General features: G+C 45.4%; 2 protein-coding genes across 4 annotated transcripts in view; both read right to left on the minus strand.

The window, feature by feature from the left end:
• Window positions 1–21,579, minus strand: part of Ppt2 (palmitoyl-protein thioesterase 2) — a 529,716-nt gene that overhangs the window by 170,654 nt on the left and 337,483 nt on the right. The window lies entirely within an intron of this gene.
• The window catches only part of RpL23A (ribosomal protein L23A), a 42,856-nt gene continuing 29,703 nt past the window's right edge, over window positions 8,427–21,579 (minus strand). For 2 of the 3 annotated variants that reach the window (XM_053773043.2, XM_053773042.2), the window contains exon 6: window positions 8,427–8,588. In XM_053773043.2, the coding sequence (XP_053629018.2) occupies window positions 8,463–8,588 (126 nt within the window). In that variant the 3' untranslated portion in view covers window positions 8,427–8,462. The remainder of the gene's footprint in view (window positions 8,589–21,579) is intronic. The other variant, XM_053773041.2, reaches the window with a different exon arrangement.

Here is a 21,579-nt window from a genome sequence, read left to right on the forward strand (position 1 = left end):
CCAATTCCCTAAATCAAGAGCCCCTCACCAACATCAAGGAACCTTCCTTGAGGGGCATCCTTCCTTAAGAACTTTTTAACTGACAGGCATTTCTGTGTTCGGGTTAATAATGTGCTCTCCCCGGACTTTATCCAAGCTGAAGGTGTCCCCCAGGGATGTGTTCTGAGCACAACACTTTTTCTCCTTGCTATTAATGATTTGGCCTCTAGTCTTCCATCAAATATTTGGTCATCACTCTATGTTGATGACTTCGCTATTGCCTGTGCAGGCGCTGACTGTCACCTTATTACAATTTCTCTCCAGCATGCAGTCGACAGTGTTTCCAATTGGGCCACCACACGTGGGTTTAAATTTTCCAGCACTAAAACCCACCAAATTACTTTCACTAGACGCTCTCTCATCTCCGATCATCCTTTGTACCTCTATGGCTCCCGTATCCCTGAACATGATACAGTCAAGTTTCTGGGCCTCCTCTTTGATCGTAGGTTATCCTGGAAACCTCACATTACCTCTCTGAAGGCAACTTGTCACAGCCGGCTGAACCTTCTTAAAACCCTTGCTCATCTTTCATGGGGAGCTGATCGTCGAACCCTCCTTCGCCTACATTCCACCCTTATTTTATCGAAACTTGATTATGGTGACCAGATCTATTCAGCGGCATCTCCTGCTACGCCATGATGACACTCTTCAGGTCACTTGTTCTATCTAGGCTGGAATATTGCTGCACACTAACAGCACCTTTCAAGGCAGGTGAAATTGCCGACCTAGAAAATGTACAGAGAACTTTCACGGCGCGCATAACGGAGATAAAACACCTCAATTATTGGGAGCGCTTGAGGTTCCTAAACCTGTATTCCCTGGAACGCAGGAGGGAGAGATACATGATTATATACACCTGGAAAATCCTAGAGGGACTAGTACCGAACTTGCACACGAAAATCACTCACTACGAAAGCAAAAGACTTGGCAGACGATGCACCATCCCCCCAATGAAAAGCAGGGGTGTCACTAGCACGTTAAGAGCCCATACAATAAGTGTCAGGGGCCCCGAGACTGTTCAACTGCCTCCCAGCACACAAGGGGGATTACCAACAGACCCCTGGCAGTCTTCAAGCTGGCACTGGACAAGCACCTAAAGTCAGTTCCGGATCAGCCGGGCTGTGGCTCGTACGTTGGTTTGCGTGCAGCCAGCAGCAACAGCCTGGTGGATCAGGCTCTGATCCACCAGGAGGCCTGGTCACAGACTGGGCCGCGGGGGCGTTGACCCCCGGAACTCTCTCCAGGTAAACTCCAGGTAAACTCTCTCTAGCCTTAACCCCATTCATCACCAAGGATTATGTTTATGCCTTGGTGCTTTTTGCTCTTCCCATCGAGAGCCTCTATGCAGAAGCGAACGTTCCATCCTTATCCGATTGCCGTGATGCCCATTGCCTTCGCTACTATGTACGCTCTCATGATCTCTGCAATCCTTCCATTTATAGATTATTATTATTATAATCATGGGGGAGGCGCTAAACCCGGAGGATTATATAGCGCCTGGGGGGGATGTGGAAGGCATTCAGGCTTAATTCGGGGAACTGGAGCACAGATCCAATTCCCTAAATCAAGAGCCCCTCACCAACATCAAGGAACCTTCCTTGAGGGGTCCATTTATAGAATGATCACTGATATTAGTAGACATTCTTTATTTGTTCGCCGCCCCTGTTTACTCCATCCCTTCTCTCTTCGCCTTTATTCGCTCTTGTCTTCTCTTCAATTACCACCTTTCTATGTACATGTAGCATCTCACTTTTGCCTACCCCCCTGGGAAGTTCCAGCTGTTCGTGTCTGTTCTTTCTCTCCCTTGCTCGAAAGCCCAACTGTCTACGGTCGCTTCCCGCTCTCTTTTTCTTGACCGCTTTCACTCTCATTCTCATGCTATTGCTGTGTACACAGATGGCTCTAAGTCTTCTGACGGCGTAGGATTCGCAGCCGTGTTTCCGGACAGCGTCGTACATGGGCATTTACTATCTTCGGCTAGTATTTTTACTGCTGAATTGTATGCCATCCTTACAGCACTTATCCGTATTGCATCTATGCCTGTGTCACCATTTGTGGTTGTCTCAGACTCCCTTAGTGCTTTACAGGCTATACAGAAATTTGATATACCTCACCCCTTAGTCCTCCGTATCCAACTTTGGCTATGCCGCATCTTTACCAAGCATAAAGATATTGTTTTTTGTTGGGTACCTGGTCATGTTGACATACAGGGCAATGAACAGGCAGACACTGCTGCGCGGTCAGCAGTACCTGACCTACCAGTTTCATGTAGAGGTATTCCATTTACGGACTATTTTGCTGCAATATCTTCCCAACTTCACACCCGTTGGCAACAACATTGGTCTAACCATACCCCCAGCCGGGATTGAATCCGCGGTCATAGAGTCTCAAAACTCCAGCCCATCGCGTTAGCCACTAGACCAGCTAGCCACAATAAGATTCAATCCCGGCCGGGGGTATGGTTTGTTTGGAATCGTGTCATTACGATTTCTTGAGTCATGTTGACGGCAGTGAAGGGACTTGAGCTAGAGTTTGTCACGGCCACGCTAGCTGGAGATTCGTCTGTAAAAACTTGCATTTGTGGTCACAGTGGTGCCTGTGCTAACCTTCCTATGGTGTAGAAATATACCTAGTTGGATGAATCTTATTGTGGCTAGCTGGTCTAGTGGCTAACGCGACGGGCTGGAGTTTTGAGACTATGACCGCGGGTTCAATCCCGGCCGGGGGTATGGTTTGTTTGCAATCTTGTCATTACGATTTCTTGAGTCAAGTAACGTTGGTCTACTATGCTCGGCAACAAACTTCAATCTATTAAACCGAGTATAGGTTACTGGCCGTCTTCTTATCACCAGTGTCGAGGTTGGGAGACTACTCTCTCCCGTCTTCGCATTGGCCATACTCGTCTTACTCATGGAGAGGCGCCCTGCTCCTCTCTGTGAGAATTGCCAAGTTCCATTATCAGTCAGCCACATTCTGTTGGACTGCCCACTTTATCAACGAGCACGCAGAATTTACCTCCGTCGTCGTCTTCGCTCTGCTGCTCTCTCTTTACCTTCCCTTCTCGCTGATGGACCCACCTTTCATCCAGACTCTCTCATTGACTTTTTGACAACAACTGACTTCACAAATTCTGATACCTTCAGCCATTTCTACTTCAATCTCTTGCTACCCTCTACCCCCGTACTATCCCCTGCCCCGCTGTTTTCTGTAACCTACTGATCATCCCTCCTCCCTTCTGCCATCCAATACCCTCGCTTCCTTCCCTACCCTGCAGTGCTGTATAGCCCTTGTGGCTTAGCGCTTCTTTTTGATAATAATAATAATATACAGTATTTATAATAAGGGAGACTTCTGTTGGGTTAGTCGGAGCTAGGAACAGTGTGTTCGGGTAGTTGCCAGTGAGGTAGTCATTGGGTGGGGTATTTGAGCTTGAGATTTTATTGGCAAGGTTTTTTCCTATGGAGGAGAAGAAATCATCGAGTATGTTTGCTGTTTCAGTTGGTGGGAGTTGGGGTTCATCTGGTTTTGCTATGCAGAAGCAAATGTTCCATCCTTGAACAATAATTGTATTATTATAATAAAAAAGAAGCGCTAAGCCACAAGGGCTATACAGTGGACCCCCGCATACCGTTGGCATCACATACCGTTTATTCCGCATACCGCTCACTTTAATCGCAAAAATTTTGCCTCGCATACCGCTCAAAAACCCGCTCACCGCTGTTCGTCCGAGACACGTCCAATGTGCGCCTTAGCCAGCCTCACATGTTCCGCCGGTGGCATTGTTTACCAGCCAGCCTCCGCGGTAGCACCCAAGCATACAATCGTAACATTTCGTATTATTACAGTGTTTTTGGTGATTTTATCTGGAAAATAAGTGACCATGGGCCCCAAGAAAGCTTCTAGTGCCAACCCTACAGCAATAAGGGTGAGAATTACTATAGAGAAGAAGAAAAAGATCATTGATAAGTATGAAAGTGGAGTGCATGTCTCCGAGCTGGCCAGGTTGTATAATGAATCCCAATCAACCATCGCTACTATTGGTGGTATAGCTGCTGCTGCTGCTGTAGCATCGTCTGCTGCTGCTGTAGCATCGTCTGCTGCTGCTGTAGCATCGTCTGCTGCTGCTATAGCACTGTCAGCTGCTGCTGCTGCTGTAGCATCGTCTGCTGCTGCTGTAGCACTGTTGTTGGTGTGGCTTATTGAGAATATACCAAGAAACAATTAACCCCAGAGGATTTGCCACCCAGGATAACCCAAAAAAGTCAGTGTCATTGAAGACTGTCTAACTTATTTCCATTGGGGTCCTTAATCTTGTCTCCCAGGATGCAACCCACACCAGTCGACTAACACCCAGGTGAACAGGGAAAAATGCCTGGAACTAGTGCTCATATTGGTGAATTTAAAGCCAGCAAAGGTTGGTTTGAGAGATTTAAGAATCGTAGTGACATACACAGTGTGATAAGGCCTGTTCTGGAAGAAAATGCCAAACAGGACCTAGAGTACTCAGGAGGAAAACGCACTCCCAGGACACAGTGTCTCATCAGTCATTGCTGCATCTTCAATAAAGGTGTCATTTATTCTTCATTTAGTAGACTAGTACATGCACAATATATACTGTGCATGTACTACTATACTATTGTGCATGTATCCTTCTCTTTGTGTGTAGGAAAATGTATATTTCATGTGGTAAAAAAATTTTTTTCATACTTTTGGGTGTCTTGCACGGATTAATTTGATTTCCATTATTTCTTATGGGGAAAATTCATTCGCATACCAATGAGCCCTCTTGCACGGATTAAAATCGGTATGCGGGGGTCCACTGTACAGCGCTGCAGGGTAGGGAAGGAAGCGAGGGTATTGGGCGGCAGAAGGGGGGAGGGATAATCAGTAGGTTACAGAAAACAGCAGGGCAGAGGATAGTGCGGGGGTAGAGGGTAGCAAGAGACTGGGGTAGAAAGGGCTGAAGGCATCAGAGTTTGTGAAGTAAGTCAGTTGTTGTCAAAAAGTCAATGAGAGAGTCCAGATGAAAGGTGGGTCCATCAGCGAGAAGGGAAGGTAAAGAGAGAGCAAGCGGAGCGAAGACAACAATGGAGGTAAATTCTGCGTGCTCGTTGATAAAGTGGGCAGTCCAACAGAATGTGGCTGACTGATAATGGAGCCTGATATCCATGAGTAAGACGAGTATGGCCAATGCGAAGACGGGAGAGAGTAGTCTCCCAACCTCGACACTGGTGACAAGAAGACGGCCAGTAACCTATACTCAGTTTAATAGATTGAAGTTTGTTACCAAGCATAGTTGACCAACGTTGTTGCCAACGGGTGTGAAAGTGGGTAGCTATTGCAGCAAAATAGTCCATAAATGGAATACCTCTATATGAAACTGGTAGGTCATGTACTGCTGACCGCGCAGCAGTGTCTGCCTGTTCATTGCCCTGTACGTCAACATGACCAGGGACCCAACAAAAAACAATATCTTTATGCTTGGTAAAGATGCGGCGTAGCCAAAGTTGGATACGGAGGACTAAGGGGTGAGGTGTATCAAATTTCTGTATAGCCTGTAAAGCACTAAGGGAGTCTGAGACAACCACAAATGATGACACAGGCATAGATGCAATACGGATAAGTGCTGCAAGAATGGCATACAATTCAGCAGTAAAAATGCTAGCCGAAGATAGTAAATGCCCTCGTACGACGCTGTCCGGAAACACTGCTGCGAATCCTACGCAGTCAGAAGACTTAGAGCCATCTGTGTACACTGCAATGGCATGAGAATGAGAGTGGAAGTGGTCAAGAAAAAGAGAGCGGGAAATGTCCGTAGGCAGTTGGGCTTTCGAGCAAGGGAGAGAGAAAGAACAGACTCGAACAGCTGGAACTTCCCAGAGGGGTAGGGAAAAGTGAGATGCTACATGAACATAGAAAGGTGGTAATTGAAGAGAAGACAAGAGCGAATGTAGGCGAAGAGAGAAGGGACGGAGTAAACAGGGGCGGCGAACAAATAATGTCTACTAATATCAGTGACCATTCTATAAATGGAAGGATTGCGGAGATCATGGGAGCGTACATAGTAGAGAAAACAATAGTTGTAATGCTCATTGCCTCTGCTATTTTCTCTCATGACCTTCACGATCCTTCTACACACAAGATAGTAACGAATGTTAGCGCGAGTCCATCATGTGTTCGCTGCCCATTTACTCCGTCCCTTTTCTCTGTCTTCAATCGCTCGATATTTAGTGTCTTCCCCACTGCTGTGCACAAAAGCCCAAATCCCTACTGTTGCTTCTCACTCTTTCTTAATCACTTCCAATCTCATTCTCATGCCGTTGCAATGTACACTGATGGTTCTAAATCTTCTGGTGGTGTTGGGTTTGCAGCATTGTTTCCTGACAGTGTGGTGCGAGGTCATTTAGTCGACTCGGCTAACATTTTTACAGCTGAATTGTATGCCATTCTCATTGCAATTATCCATATTGCATACATGCCTACTTCAAAGTTTGTAATCGTCTTTGACTCCATTAGTGCTTTGCAAGCTGTTAAAAATTTGATTCACCTCATCCCCTAGTTCTTCGTATACAACTAGTTACGCTGCATTACTAGCAAAAATAGAAATCATTTTCTGTTGGGTCCCTGGGTCATGTTGATGTTCAGGGCAATGAGCAGGCAGACTGCTGCACAATCTGCAGTACGACCCACCAGTTTCATATAGAGGTATTCCATTTTCTGACTATTTTGCTGTTATCTCTACCCACCTTAGCAACCGTTGGCAACAACGTTGGGCTGATGAAACTAGTAACAAATTACATTCCATCAAACCAAGTTTGGGTTTCTGACCTTCTTGCCATCAATTATTATAATCAAAAAGAAGCGCTAAGCCACAAGGGCTATACAGCGCTCTTGCCATCAATACCAAGGTTGGAAGACAACACACACTCATCTTCGTATCATACACTTGTCTAACTCATGGATATCTCGTGGAGAGGCGTCCTGTTCCATTTTGTGAGAATTGTCGAGTTCCTGTTTCAATTTCCCATATTCTGTTGGGTCGTCCTGTATCAAGGAGTATGCAGAATATTCCTGTCATTACCGCTCTAACGCCCTCTATTTTCCTTCCTTGCTGACGGGCCCACCTTGGACACAAACTCCCTCTTTGACAGCAACTGATTTATTACACAAACTTAGATAATCCTTCCTTTAGTACTCCTCACAGCCCCTCCTAACTTTACCTTGTCATCTCTACCTTTATTCTTAGATCCTGCATCAATTCCTACCCTGCAGTGCTGTATGACCCTGGTAGGTTTAGCACTTCCTTTTGATAATTCAAATAGTGACTGATGGTCCATAAAAAAAACAAGATTGAATCTTGGATATATCATGGTGTAATATGCTCTTCCTGGGCTTGTTTCTATCTCACTTTTATACTACATATACAATTCAGTTGTACTACCACAGTAATGGGTCATTAGTTTTTATTGTATTCCAATGTATCATGTGCCCCATTCAATCGAGATATTCAGCATTTCTCTGTATTAAAAGGTCATTGTCCCCAATGACTCTTTCAGTTTATTTTTTTCAACTGTGTACTCCTCGTAATTTGCAGATGTACTTACAGTAAATTATTTCTTCCTCCACACTATAGCCGATTGTGGAAAAGGACACGTGTGTAGTTCAAGACATTGATTAAAAGGAACATTTCACCACGAGTAGATTCATCAGTCATTAGAACTGATGAAGCCACTGGTGGTAGAATGTTTCTTTTAATAAATGTCCAGAAATCAAAGACCGACTCGTAATGTTTCATTTGTTATGTCTCTACTCATCAGTTGACGAGTATTTTGTTTCAGTAAGAGGTTTGTGCGTCTTGTAATGCTTCTTCCATTCTCTTACCCTAATGTGTATTTTGATCTAATTTCTAATATATGTATATAAAGGAACCACTAATCCTTTTGGGGTGGAACAGCACTTGGTACTTTTTTTGTAACAAATAAATTTTGCTTGTTAATGAGCTGGTTCCAGGTCCTTTTTACAGTCATTACAGATACTTTGGTAGGTTTGCTATTTAAAGAAATGTTTGACTGTGAAAGTCATGCAGCACTTAGAAAAAATATATTCAACACAAAGGAAGACAAAGGTAATGTTAAAGTAAAAACTATTAACATGACTAAAACACACAGTACTAATAAATACTATCCTTCAAAGTTAAAATAATCAGCATCAGTTACAAATTCCATTAAATTATTAATGGCAAGACTACTAAAAGTTCCAAGTTCCCCTCAAGCTCCGTGGTAATTATCAAGACCATCACCACAGCAATTTAAATGCATTCTAGTCAGTACTACAGTGCTGTATTACCCTTGTGGGTTTAGCACTTGGTTTCAAGGATAAGAAAAAAAAAAGTTTTTTTCTTTGTTTAATATTAACAATTATGCTTAGATGATACCAATCTTGTTAGCAACATCAAGAGCATCATAGTCTGGAGCAAGCTTCACATATGCCTTCTTAAGCCCATCAGGTCTGTGAAGCGTGTTAACACGTGCAGCATCAATCTCGTACAGCTGAAATAAAAACTCAACTGTTATCAAAAGGACCCTACTATGATGGTAGAGGAGGAAAAAACTTTTTTTTTTTTTCCTAACAGGTCGGCTGTCTCCCACCAAGGCAGTGACCCAAAAATAAAGAAAAAACTTTCATCATTCAACACCTTCACCATCACTCATAAACATGTACAGTATAAATAAATATTTAGTACAATATTTTATTTTTAACACACTGGCCATCTCTCACTGAGGTAGGCAACCCAAACCCAAAACACTCAGTGATAGTGTGAATGTCTTGCCAGAGATGAGTATATACTCCAGATGTCCCTCCAAACAGCAAATATCCCCTCCAGGACTCACAAATAAGTTACCCTGCTCACACTCAACTCGTCAGGTCCCAAAAGCATTTGTCTCCACTCATCCAACACACACACACATGCCTGCTGGATGTTCAAGCCCCTTACACACACAACCTTCTTTATTCCCTCCCCCTATCTTTTCCTTGGACAACCCCTCCTCTTCAAGGGGGGCCACTTGGCATGGTGAAGAGGCTCTTGGTCTGAGGAATTAGACCTGTCGGTCTTCTTCCTCAGACCGAACCTAATTACCCCCCAATCTCCCCTCCCCTTTTTCCTTTCCTCCTCCTCCCCCCCCCCCCTTTTGCCCTTCCTCTTTTCAGCCTTTGGGATTTCTCCCACAGGCGCGCTATTTCCTAGGTAGGGGAAAGGATACCGGGGTCCATCCCATTCCGTTGAGGTTCTTGGCGGTGGCGTAGTTTGCCGTGGAATCTGGATCGCCTGGGGATGTCCCGATCCCTCTCCGGTATCCCGGAGTAGCTTTGGGTGTCTTTCGGGCGACGGGTGTATCTCTGGAAGCCACCTTTCGGATTCCAGGGGTGGTGGCCGAAGGAGGCATGCTTTGTGGCGGATATCCGACCGCCCTCTCTTTTCTCCACTGAGGTAGCTCGGCAGATGTGAGGTTGCTATCCCGGATTGTTAGTTTACTAGCATGATGGGTAGGGTATGGCATGGGTTCCATGCTGCATCTGTGCTACTTGAGGTGCTGAGGTCCTCTTGGGCGCGGAGGGAGATTTCTGGCCCTTTCATTCCTCCTAGGAACTATCCCTCCCCGGTCCCCCCCTTTTTTTTATTCTTTTTTTTTTTGTTATTTTCTTCTTTATTTTTTTTCTTAAAAACAAAAAGAAAGAAGTAACCTAACCATGGCAGCCCTAGTCCATGAACCTCCTACCCCCGGGCCCCTTCTTGATACCGCACCCCGTTCTGACCCCGCCTCGTCTTTGGACCACTCTTCAGACACTCCTCATGCCTCTGTACCTCTTGCCGGTGCTGTTTCCTCACCCGCTTCAGGTACTGAGGCCTCGACTGACTCCTTCGATTTATCGGACCTTCGCTCTCCTCTATGCTTCCGGCCTCTCCCTCTACGGTGCGGCAATTTTCAAATCGCCGACCCGTTCCACGTTGGACCAACTCTGGTCCCACGCCTAAACGACAACGACAATTACCTGCTGATGATACTTCTCCACCTTCTCGTTCTTCTCAGAAACGATCGACACGTCCTTCACTACCTTTCCACGCTCAGTTTCAGACTGAACAATGGACTAAATTCTTCACTTTACGAACGACTTCCTCTACTGCCTATCTTTCTGACCACAGTATTGGCAAGGCACTCCTACGCCATGTTGGTAAAGATATTTCTTTTCATGCTCTTAAGAGCGGTACGCGCATCATCACCGTACAGAATGCTACCCAGGCTCATGAGCTCTCTCGTCTTTCCCATATCGATACTGTTCCTGTCACTCTTGAAAAACATCATTCCCTCAATTCTTGTAGTGGTACCGTCATTCTGCCCCATACCATAGTTCAACAAAATTTCCAGACATGTGGCACTGACATTCTTGAACAGCTGGAACTCCAAGATCTCCCAATCCTCAAGGTAGACACTTACTTTCTTCCTGCCCGCGGGCGGAGACGATACCCTAGCAATGTGGGTCGTTTAACTTTTGACAGCCGAGAACTCCCATCCTCAGTTTATATAGCAGGACATCGGTTACAAGTCCGAAAGGTGATCCCTACACCACAACAGTGTAGAAATTGCTGGCGATTTGGCCATCCTTCGAAATATTGCAGATCTATCGCCGAATGCCCAGTCTGTGGTGCCGATGACCATTCTCATACGTTTTGCAATCGATCTCCCTCTTGCCTTAACTGTCATGAGGCTCACCCTTCGTACTCTCGCCGTTGTCAAGTCTATTTAAACGAGCGGGAAATCCGTTACCTCAAAGAGACAGAAGGTCTCCCTTATGCCATGGCAGTTTCTCATCTCCGCCTCCAAGGGAGACTCCCACGTGTTTCTTATTCCCGTGTTTCAAAACGTCCCCCCACTTCTGGTATCCCATCTTCTACACCCACCACTGTGGTTACCTCTCCCATAGTCACTCCTGTATCTAATCCTTTTGCTGTCCTCGGCTCAGACGTCCCTACTTCAACGCCTCAGTCTGATCTCGCTTCTTCGTGTTCTCTCTCACAAGCCTCAGTAAAGACGAGATCTCGTATGACACCTCCTCCCAATCGCCCCTCTACTTCTCAAAAGTCAAAAAAAGGTCCGTTAACACCTCCTACCCATCTTCCACCTCCTCATTTTACCCTCCCTGTCTCTGTCCCTGGTTCTACCCCTCTCACTGGCTCTCTTACAAGTGTAGAGGTTCACCCTCCTCCTCGTACTGTACCTTCCTCCCCTGTTCCCTCCCAGGTTTCTTCCTCTTCTGCCACCTCCCAGGTTTCTGCCTCTTCTGTCCCCTTCCACACTTCTCCAGTTCCCTCCACCCTTTCGCCCCCCCCTACCTTGGTACAGTCCAATACAGTTCCAATCTTTACTCATCCTCCCCCTACCATTTCCAATATTGTCTCCCATACGACGTCTCTGAATTCCGAAACACTTGAAGCAATCTCTGAATATATTGCAGAGACCAAACCATCAATGGACACTGATCCACCCTCTGTTCCTTCTCTCTCCTCTCCTCCATCTGCGCAACTCCTTTCTTCACAGAGCACCGTTCCTTCGCTGCTTGAACGTTTTCCACTGCCTCCGCATGTGGACTTTTCTAACCCCTCTAGTCCGTAGGAACCCTTACCTGCGGATTTCAAGTATCTTTATCATTGCCAATCATGGCCTATTTACAGTGGAATATACCCGGCCTCAGGGGTAATCGGAGTGAGCTTCAGATGTTACTCTCCCAGTTTGCCCCTGTTGGTGTTTGCTTACAGGAACCAAAATTACACTCTGCTGTTATCTCTCCCATCTCAGGCTATAATTTATTGTATTCTTCAGATCCTTTTCCTGATGGGACCTTTAATGAAAGTGCCCTTCTTCTACGCACTGATATTCCGTACCATCAGCTATTTGTTCATACTTCGCTGCATTACACAGCAGCCCGTATCCACTTGCATAAGTGGTATACGCTCTGTTCTTTATATCTCTCTCCTTCTCGGGCATTATCTATTCCGGATATTGCCTTTCTTGTTTCGTCATTACCGCCACCAATTCTGTTACTTGGTGATTTTAATGCCCACCATTTCCTCTGGGGGGGTCTCACTGTGATTCCCGTGGAATTCAGTTAGAGGCTTTTCTTGCCACCCACCCCCTCCATGTTTTAAATACAGGTACGCACACCCATTTTGATCCTCGGACTCATACTCTCTCTTGCATCGATCTCTCAGTCTGCTCTTCCTCCACCGCATTAGACTTCACTTGGTCTGTTCTCCCGGACTTACATGACAGCGATCATTACCCAATCATTCTTACTTCCCCTTCATATTCACCACCTCTTCGCATCCCACGCTGGCAATTTGATCGGGCAAATTGGAACCTTTACTCACACCTAACTGTTTTTAGAGGGGTTCCTTCTTCGTCCTCCATCGATGAGCTTTTACACCTCTTCTTGTCCTCCGTTTTAACCGCAGCTTCTCATTCTATACCCCAAACTTCGGGCAGGCATTCTCAGAAATGCGTGCCTTGGTGGTCTCCTGCTTGTGCTCATGCAGTACGTTTGAAACGCGCTGCATGGGGTAGGTACCGGTACAATAGAACCACAGAGAGACTCCTTGATTTTAAACAGACGCGTGCGATTGCTCGCCGTGTCATCCGTGACGCTAAACGCACTTGCTGGCGAGATTATGTCTCCACCATCACCTCTGCTTCCTCTATGAGTGCAGTCTGGAAAAAAGTACGAAAACTGAGTGGTAAATATTCTCCTGACCCGGCTCCTGTTCTGCGGGTTGCCGGTGTTGATATAGCAAACCCACTAGATGTTGCCAATGAAATTGGCAATCATCTGGTCCGTATTTCTCAGGGACTCCATCTATGCCCCTCATTTCTTTCCTCAAAGTCTGCCAGAGAGTTAGCACCCTTGGACTTTTCTTCTCTCAGAGAAGAACAGTATAATGTGCCTTTTACACTTCAAGAACTGGAGGCAACACTCTCAGCTTGCCGATCATCGGCAGCTGGGCCCGACGACATTCATATTCGTATGCTACAACATTTACATCAGTCAGCCCTTGCAGTCCTATTATGCCTTTACAATCTTATTTGGTCACAAGGAGTTCTTCCACAGCTGTGGAAATCCGCCATTGTTCTCCCTTTCCGCAAACCAGGCACTACGGGACATGAAACCTCCCACTATCGTCCCATTGCTCTTACCAGTGCAGTTTGCAAAGTAATGGAACGCCTAGTAATAGACGTTTAGTGTGGTATTTAGAGACACATAACAGTCTCTCCACTCGTCAATATGGCTTTCGTAAGGGACGTTCTACCATAGACCCCTTACTACGCTTGGATACGTATGTTCGTAATGCCTTTGCGAATAACCACTCAGTTATTGCCATATTTTTTGACCTTGAGAAGGCATATGACACAACTTGGAGGTATAATATTTTAGCCCAAGCCCACTCCTTAGGCCTTCGAGGCAATCTACCATCCTTCCTTAAGAACTTTTTAACTGACAGGCATTTCCGTGTTCGGGTTAATAATGTGCTCTCCCCGGACTTTATCCAAGCTGAAGGTGTCCCCCAGGGATGTGTTCTGAGCACAACACTTTTTCTCCTTGCTATTAATGATTTGGCCTCTAGTCTTCCATCAAATATTTGGTCATCACTCTATGTTGATGACTTCGCTATTGTCTGTGCAGGCGCTGACTGTCACCTCATTACAGTTTCTCTCCAACATGCAGTCGACTGTATTTCCAATTGGGCCACCACACGTGGGTTTAAATTTTCCAGCCCTAAAACCCACCAAATTACTTTCACTAGACGCTCTGTCATCTCTGATCATCCTTTGTACCTCTATGGCTCCCGTATCCCTGAACGTGATACAGTCAAGTTTCTGGGCCTCCTCTTTGATCGTAGGTTATCCTGGAAACCTCACATTACCTCTCTGAAAGCAACTTGTCACAGCCGGCTGAACCTTAAAACCCTTGCTCATCCTTCATGGGGAGCTGATCGTCGAACCCTCCTCCGCCTACATTCCACCCTTATTTTATCGAAACTTGATTATGGTGACCAGATCTATTCAGCGGCATCTCCTGCTACTCTCTCTAGCCTTAACCCCATTCATCACCAAGGATTACGTTTATGCCTTGGTGCTTTTCGCTCTTCCCCTGTCGAGAGCCTCTATAAAGAAGCGAACGTTCCATCCTTATCCGATCGCCGTGATGCCCATTGCCTGCGCTACTATGTACGCTCTCATGATCTCCGCAATCCTTCCATTTATAGAATGGTCACTGATATTAGTAGACATTCTTTATTTGTTCGCCGCCCCTGTTTACTCTGTCCCTTCTCTCTTCGCCTTCATTCGCTCGTCTTCTCCTCAACTACCACCTTTCTATGTACATGTAGCATCTCACTTTTCCCTACCCCCCTGGGAAGTTCCAGCTGTTCGAGTCTGTTCTTTCTCCCTCCCTTGCTCGAAAACCAAACTGTCTACGGTCGCTTCCCGCTCTCTTTTTCTTGACCACTTTCACTCTCATTCTCATGCCATTGCCGTGTACACAGATGGCTCTAAGTCTTCTGACGGCGTAGGATTCGCAGCAGTGTTTCCGGACAGCGTCGTACAAGGGCATTTACTATCTTCGGCTAGTATTTTTACTGCTGAATTGTATGCCATCCTTACAGCACTTATCCGTATTGCATCTATGCCTGTGTCATCATTTGTGGTTGTCTCAGACTCCCTTAGTGCTTTACAGGCTATACAAAAATTTGATACACCTCACCCCTTAGTCCTCCGTATCCAACTTTGACTACGCCGCATCTTTACCAAGCATAAAGATATTGTTTTTTGTTGGGTCCCTGGTCATGTTGACGTACAAGGCAATGAACAGGCAGACACTGCTGCGCGGTCAGCAGTACATGACCTACCAGTTTCTTATAGAGGTATTCCATTTACGGACTATTTTGCTGCAATATCTTCCCACCTTCACACCCGTTGGCAACAACGTTGGTCTACTATGCTCGGCAACAAACTTCAATCTATTAAACCGAGTATAGGTTACTGGCCGTCTTCTTATCAGCAGTGTCGAGGTTGGGAGACTACTCTCTCCCGTCTTCCCATTGGCCATACTCGTCTTACTCATGGATATCTCATGGAGAGGCGTCCTGCTCCTCTCTGTGAGAATTGCCAAGCTCCATTATCAGTCAGCTACATTCTGTTGGACTGCCCACTTTATCAACGAGCACTCAGAATTTACCTCTGTCATCGTCTTCGCTCCGCTACTCTCTCTTCACCTTCCCTTCTCGCTGATAGACCCACCTTTCATCCGGACTCTCTCATTGACTTTTTGACAACAACTAACTTACTTCACAAATTCTGATACCTTCAGCCCTTTCTACTTCAATCTCTTGCTACCCTCTAACCCCGTAATATCCCCTGCCCCGCTGTTTTCTGTAACCTGCTGATCATCCCTCCTCCCTTCTGCCATCCAATTCCCTCGCTTCCTTCCCTACCCTGCAGCGCTGTATAGCCCTTGTGGCTTAGCGGTTCTTTTTGATTATAATAATAATTGGACAACCCCTCCACCACAGATTTATACACCTTCCAAGTTATCCTATTTTGCTCCAGCCTCTCTAAATGACCAAACCACCTCAACAACCCCTCCTGAGCCCTCTGGATAATACTTTCAGTATTAGGTAATATATAGATTGACAGATTTATCACTATGAACATGAATAAAATAGGTAAGAATTATAAACAGAAAAAAAGAAAAGCTTAACCCTTTGACTGTTTCAGGCCCCTCTCTGAAACTGTCATTCTATGTCGCCAAATATTAAAAAAAAAAAAAATTATTTTTTCTTATGAAAATGTTAAGATTATTTTTCTGAGTGTTTTAGTCCAAAAAAAAAAAATTTTGCCATTGGTACTTACCAAGATATAGAACCGTGAAGTTTGCAGAAAATGAGCCGCGTATGGCAACAGCGGCGACTGCCGCTCACCCGGTAAACTTTAGTTTACTTGTAATTGAAGGTTTTTTGTTTTTTTCACTATTTTATTTTTTCACATAACTTATGTGGCCTATGAGACCAAAGTAAGGTGCAATGTATATATATACACTCGTTGTATACAACACAATAAGCACACAAACATAATTATCAATATATTGTTTACAAAACTTGTTTACAAAAACAAACAAACAATCATCCTCCTCCTTCTCCTTCTCCTCCTCCTCCTTCTCCTCCTCCTCCTCCTTCTCCTCCTCCTTCTCTTCCTCCTTGTCTTGTGTGAGAGTGTGTGGCTTATAATTGTTTTGAGTCAGAAGTCAGCAGCTGTCAAAGTGACATATTGTCTCATTACTCACTCCCCCTCCTGCCTGTCAAAACAATGGGGTTGGATGCTGCTTCCCCTTGTCTCATTACTCACTCCCCCTCCTGCCTGTCAAAACAATGGGGTTGGATGCTGCTTCCCCTCCTCCATTCTATCTAATTATCTTTCTCCCTCATTCTATATCTTTCAATCTCTCTTTCTATCTGTCTGCCTATCTCTGTCTCACAGGTACACATAAATACAAGTATACATAGTGTAAATTACCTAGGATAACCCAAGAAATCCAGGCAAAGTGCTATACTCTGCTTTGAAGATGTGAGTAAACGTGATGACAGTCTTGTGGCTCTCTCTGAGACAGAGAGCTAGATGGACAGACAGGGAGCTTGACAGACAGACAGAAATGTTTGTGTACCAGCAAAAACAAAGGGAGGGCGATGGTCATGTAATATTTCCTTATCAGCTCTACCCTTGTTTACGCTCATCAAAGTCAGCTCTTATCAGATGTTATCTCCCCTTATCTTGTCACTGTCATGGGGTGGACTTTTTTTTTCTTGCTTCAAGGGAACAATATTATTACATCTTCTTCTTCCTCCTCCTCCTCCTCTTCCTCCCCTCCTCCTCCTCCTCTTCTTCCTCCCCTCCTCCTCCTCCACTGCTTTTGGTCTCAAACTCCTCCAAATCATGAAATTGATCTTCACTGACACTTCCATCTGTGTTAGAGCATCACTTGGGAAGAGAAGAGTCCCAGATTTGCTGGGGAATCACATATTTCTTACCGCTAGACATGCTGAAAAAGGACAACTGAAATGGCATTCCCACAATGCACCACTGGCTCCCCGATTTTTTTTATATGGTGCACATTGACCATGGAGACCCATTCTCTCACATGTGGGCCTACCAGCTTTCTCCTGCTTGATTTGAAGCTGCTAGAATTTATGCGTATAAATACGTCAGAAACATTTGCTCGTAAGACGTATTTATACGTCGGAAACAGTCAAAGGGTTAAGAGAATACAGCCTCTCCTCACTTAACAATGGAGTTCTGTTCCTAAGACCACGTTGGTAAACGAATTCATCACTAAGCAAGGAGCACACTATAATGGTTTGTGCCAACCTTTTTTGATGTTGTTTTAACGTCACCTGGTTGGTAGATAAGACACGTAGGCAACATTTAGGGAACTTTATTCCGAAACGTTTCGCCTACACAGTAGGCTTCTTCAGTCGAGTACAGAAAGTAGGCAGGAGCAGTAGAGATGTGAAAACGATGTAATCAGTCCATCACCCTTGAAGTCATAGATTTGAGGTTGTCAGTCATTCAGCCTAGAGAAGTTCTGTTCCAAAGTCTGGAACTAACTGAAGATCAGCAACGTAGTAGTAGTAGTAGTAATAGTAGTAGTAGTAATAGTAGTAGTAGTAATAGTAGTAGTAGTAGTTGTTGTAGTAGTAGTAGTTCTTGTAGTAGTAGTAGTTCTTGTAGTAGTAGTAGTTGTTGTTGTTGTATTATTATTATTATTATGATAAAAAAAGAAGCGCTAAGCCACAAGGGCTATACAGCGCTGCAGGGTAGGGAAGGAAGCGAGGGTATTGGATGGCAGAAGGGAGGAGGGATGATCAGTAGGTTACAGAAAACAGCGGGGCAGGGGATAGTACGGGGGTAGGGGGTAGCAAGAGATTGAAGTAGAAAGGGCTGAAGGTATCAGAATTTGTGAAGTAAGTCAGTTGTTGTCAAAAAGTCAATGAGAGAGTCTGGATGAAACATGGGTCCATCAGCGAGAAGGGAAGGTAAAGAGAGAGCAGCAGAGCGAAGACAACGACGGAGGTAAATTCTGCGTGCTCATTGATAAAGTGGGCAGTCCAACAGAATGTGGCTGACTGATAATGGAACTTGGCAATTCTCACAGAGAGGAGCAGGGCGCCTCTCCATGAGATATCCATGAGTAAGACGAGTATGGCCAATGCGAAGACGGGAGAGAGTAGTCTCCCAACCTCGACACTGGTGATAAGAAGATGGCCAGTAACCTACACTCGGTTTAATAGATTGAAGTTTGTTGCCGAGCATAGTAGACCAACGTTGTTGCCAACGGGTGTGAAGTTGGGAAGATATTGCAGCAAAATAGTCCGTAAATGGAATACCTCTACATGAAACTGGTAGGTCATGTACTGCTGACCACGCAGCAGTGTCTGCCTGTTCATTGCCCTGTACGTCAACATGACCAGGGACCCAACAAAAAACAATATCTTTATGCTTGGTAAAGATGCGGCGTAGCCAAAGTTGGATACGGAGGACTAAGGGGTGAGGTGTATCAAATTTCTGTATAGCCTGTAAAGCACTAAGAGTCTGACACAACCACAAATGATGACACAGGCATAGATGCAATACGGATAAGTGCTGTAAGGATGGCATACAATTCAGCAGTAAAAATACTAGCCGAAGATAGTAAATGCCCTCGTACGACGCTGTCCGGAAACACTGCTGCGAATCCTACGCCGTCAGAAGACTTAGAGCCATCTGTGTACACTGCAATGGCATGAGAATGAGAGTGAAAGTGATCAAGAAAATGAGAGCGGGAAGCGACCGTAGACAGTTGGGCTTTCGAGCAAGGGAGAGAGAAAGAACAGACTCGAACAGCTGGAACGTCCCAGAGGGGTAGGGAAAAGTGAGATGCTACATGTACATAGAAAGGTGGTAATTGAAGAGAAGACAAGAGCGAATGAAGGCGAAGAGAGAAGGGACGGAGTAAACAGGGGCGGCGAACAAATAAAGAATGTCTACTAATATCAGTGACCATTCTATAAATGGAAGGATTGCGGAGATCATGAGAGCGTACATAGTAGCGAAGGCAATGGGCATCACGGCGATCGGATTAGGATGGAACGTTCGCTTCTGCATAGAGGGTCTCGACAGGGGAAGAGCGAAAAGCACCAAGGCATAAACGTAATCCTTGGTGATGAATAGGGTTAAGGCTAGAGAGAGTAGCAGGAGATGCCGCTGAATAGATCTGGTCACCATAATCAAGTTTCGATAAGATAAGGGTGGAATGTAGGCGAAGGAGGGTTCGACGATCAGCTCCCCATGAAAGATGAGCAAGGGTTTTAAGGAGGTTCAGCCGGCTGTGGCAACTTGCCTTCAGAGAGGTAATGTGAGGTTTCCAGGATAACCTACGATCAAAGAGGAGGCCCAGAAACTTGACTGTATCACGTTCAGGGATACGGGAGCCATAGAGGTACAAAGGATGATCAGAGATGACAGAGCGTCTACTGAAAGTAATTTGGTGGGTTTTAGTGCTGGAAAATTTAAACCCACGTGTGGTGGCCCAATTGGAAACACGGTCGACTGCATGCTGGAGAGAAACTGTAATAAGGTGACAGTCAGCGCCTGCACAGGCAATAGCGAAGTCATCAACATAGAGTGATGACTAAATATTTGATGGAAGACTAGGGGCCAAATCATTAATAGCAAGGAGAAAAAGTGTTGTGCTCAGAACACATCCCTGGGGGACACCTTCAGCTTGGATAAAGTCCGGGGAGAGCACATTATTAACCCGAACACGGAAATGCCTGTCAGTTAAAAAGTTCTTAAGGAAGGATGGTAGATTGCCTCGAAGGCCTAAGGAGTGGGCTTGGGCTAAAATATTATACCTCCAAGTTGTGTCATATGCGTTCTCAAGGTCAAAAAATATGGCAATAACTGAGTGGTTATTCGCAAAGGCATTACGAACATACGTATCCAAGCGTAGTAAGGGGTCTATGGTAGAACGTCCCTTACGAAAGCCATATTGACGAGTGGAGAGACTGTTGTGTGTCTCTAAATACCACACTAAACGTCTATTTACTAGGTGTTCCATCACTTTGCAAACTGCACTGGTAAGAGCAATGGGACGATAGTGGGAGGTTTCATGTCCTGTAGTGCCTGGTTTGCGGAAAGGGAGAACAATGGCGGATTTCCACAGCTGTGGAAGAACTCCTTGTGACCAAATAAGATTGTAAAGGCATAATAGGACTGCAAGGGCTGACTGATGTAAATGTTGTAGCATACGAATATGAATGTCGTCGGGCCCAGCTGCCGATGATCGGCAAGCTGAGAGTGTTGCCTCCAGTTCTTTAAGTGTAAAAAGCACATTATACTGTTCTTCTCTGAGAGAAGAAAAGTCCAAGGGTGCTAACTCTCTGGCAGACTTTGAGGAAAGAAATGAGGGGCATAGATGGAGTCCCTGAGAAATATGGACCAGATGATTGTCAATTTCATTGGCAACATCTAGTGGGTTTGCTATATCAACACCGGCAACCCGCAGAACAGGAGCCGGGCCAGGAGAATATTTACCACTCAGTTTTCGTACTTTTTTCCAGACTGCACTCATAGAGGAAGCAGAGGTGATGGTGGAGACATAATCTCGCCAGCAAGTGCGTTTAGCGTCACGGATGACACGGCGAGCGATCGCACGCTTCTGCTTAAATTCAAGAAGTCTCTCTGTGCTTCTATTGTACCGGTACCTGCCCCATGCAGCGCGTTTCAAACGTACTGCATGAGCACAAGCAGGAGACCCGAAGTTTGGGGTATAGAATGAGAAGCTGCGGTTAAAACGGAGGACGAGAAGAGGTGTAAAAGCTCATCGATGGAGGACGAAGAAGGAACCTCTCTAAAAACAGTTAGGTTTGAGTAAAGGTTCCAATTTGCCTGATCAAATTGCCAGCGTGGGATGCGAAGAGGTGGTGAATATGAAGGGGAAGTAAGAATGATTGGGAAATGATCGCTCTCATGTAAGTCCGGAAGAACAGACCAAGTGAAGTCTAATGCAGCGGAGGAAGAGCAGACTGAGAGATCGATGCAAAAGAGAGTGTGAGTCCGAGGATCAAAATGGGTGTGAGTACCTGTATTTAAAACATGGAGGGGGGTGGGTGGCAAGAAAAGCCTCTAACTGAATGCCACAGGAATCACAGTGAGACCCCCCCCCCCAGAGGAAATGGTGGGCATTAAAATCACCAAGTAACAGAATCGGTGGTGGTAATGACGAAACAAGAAAGGCAATATCCGGAATAGATAATGCCCGAGAAGGAGAGAGATATAAAGAACAGAGCGTATACCACCTATGCAAGTGGATACGGGCTGCTGTGTAATGCAGCGAAGTACGAACAAATAGCTGATGGTACGGAATATCAGTGCGTAGAAGAAGGGCACTTTCATT

Source organism: Cherax quadricarinatus, chromosome 9 (genome assembly GCF_038502225.1).
Source record: "Cherax quadricarinatus isolate ZL_2023a chromosome 9, ASM3850222v1, whole genome shotgun sequence".
NCBI lineage: Eukaryota > Metazoa > Arthropoda > Malacostraca > Decapoda > Parastacidae > Cherax > Cherax quadricarinatus.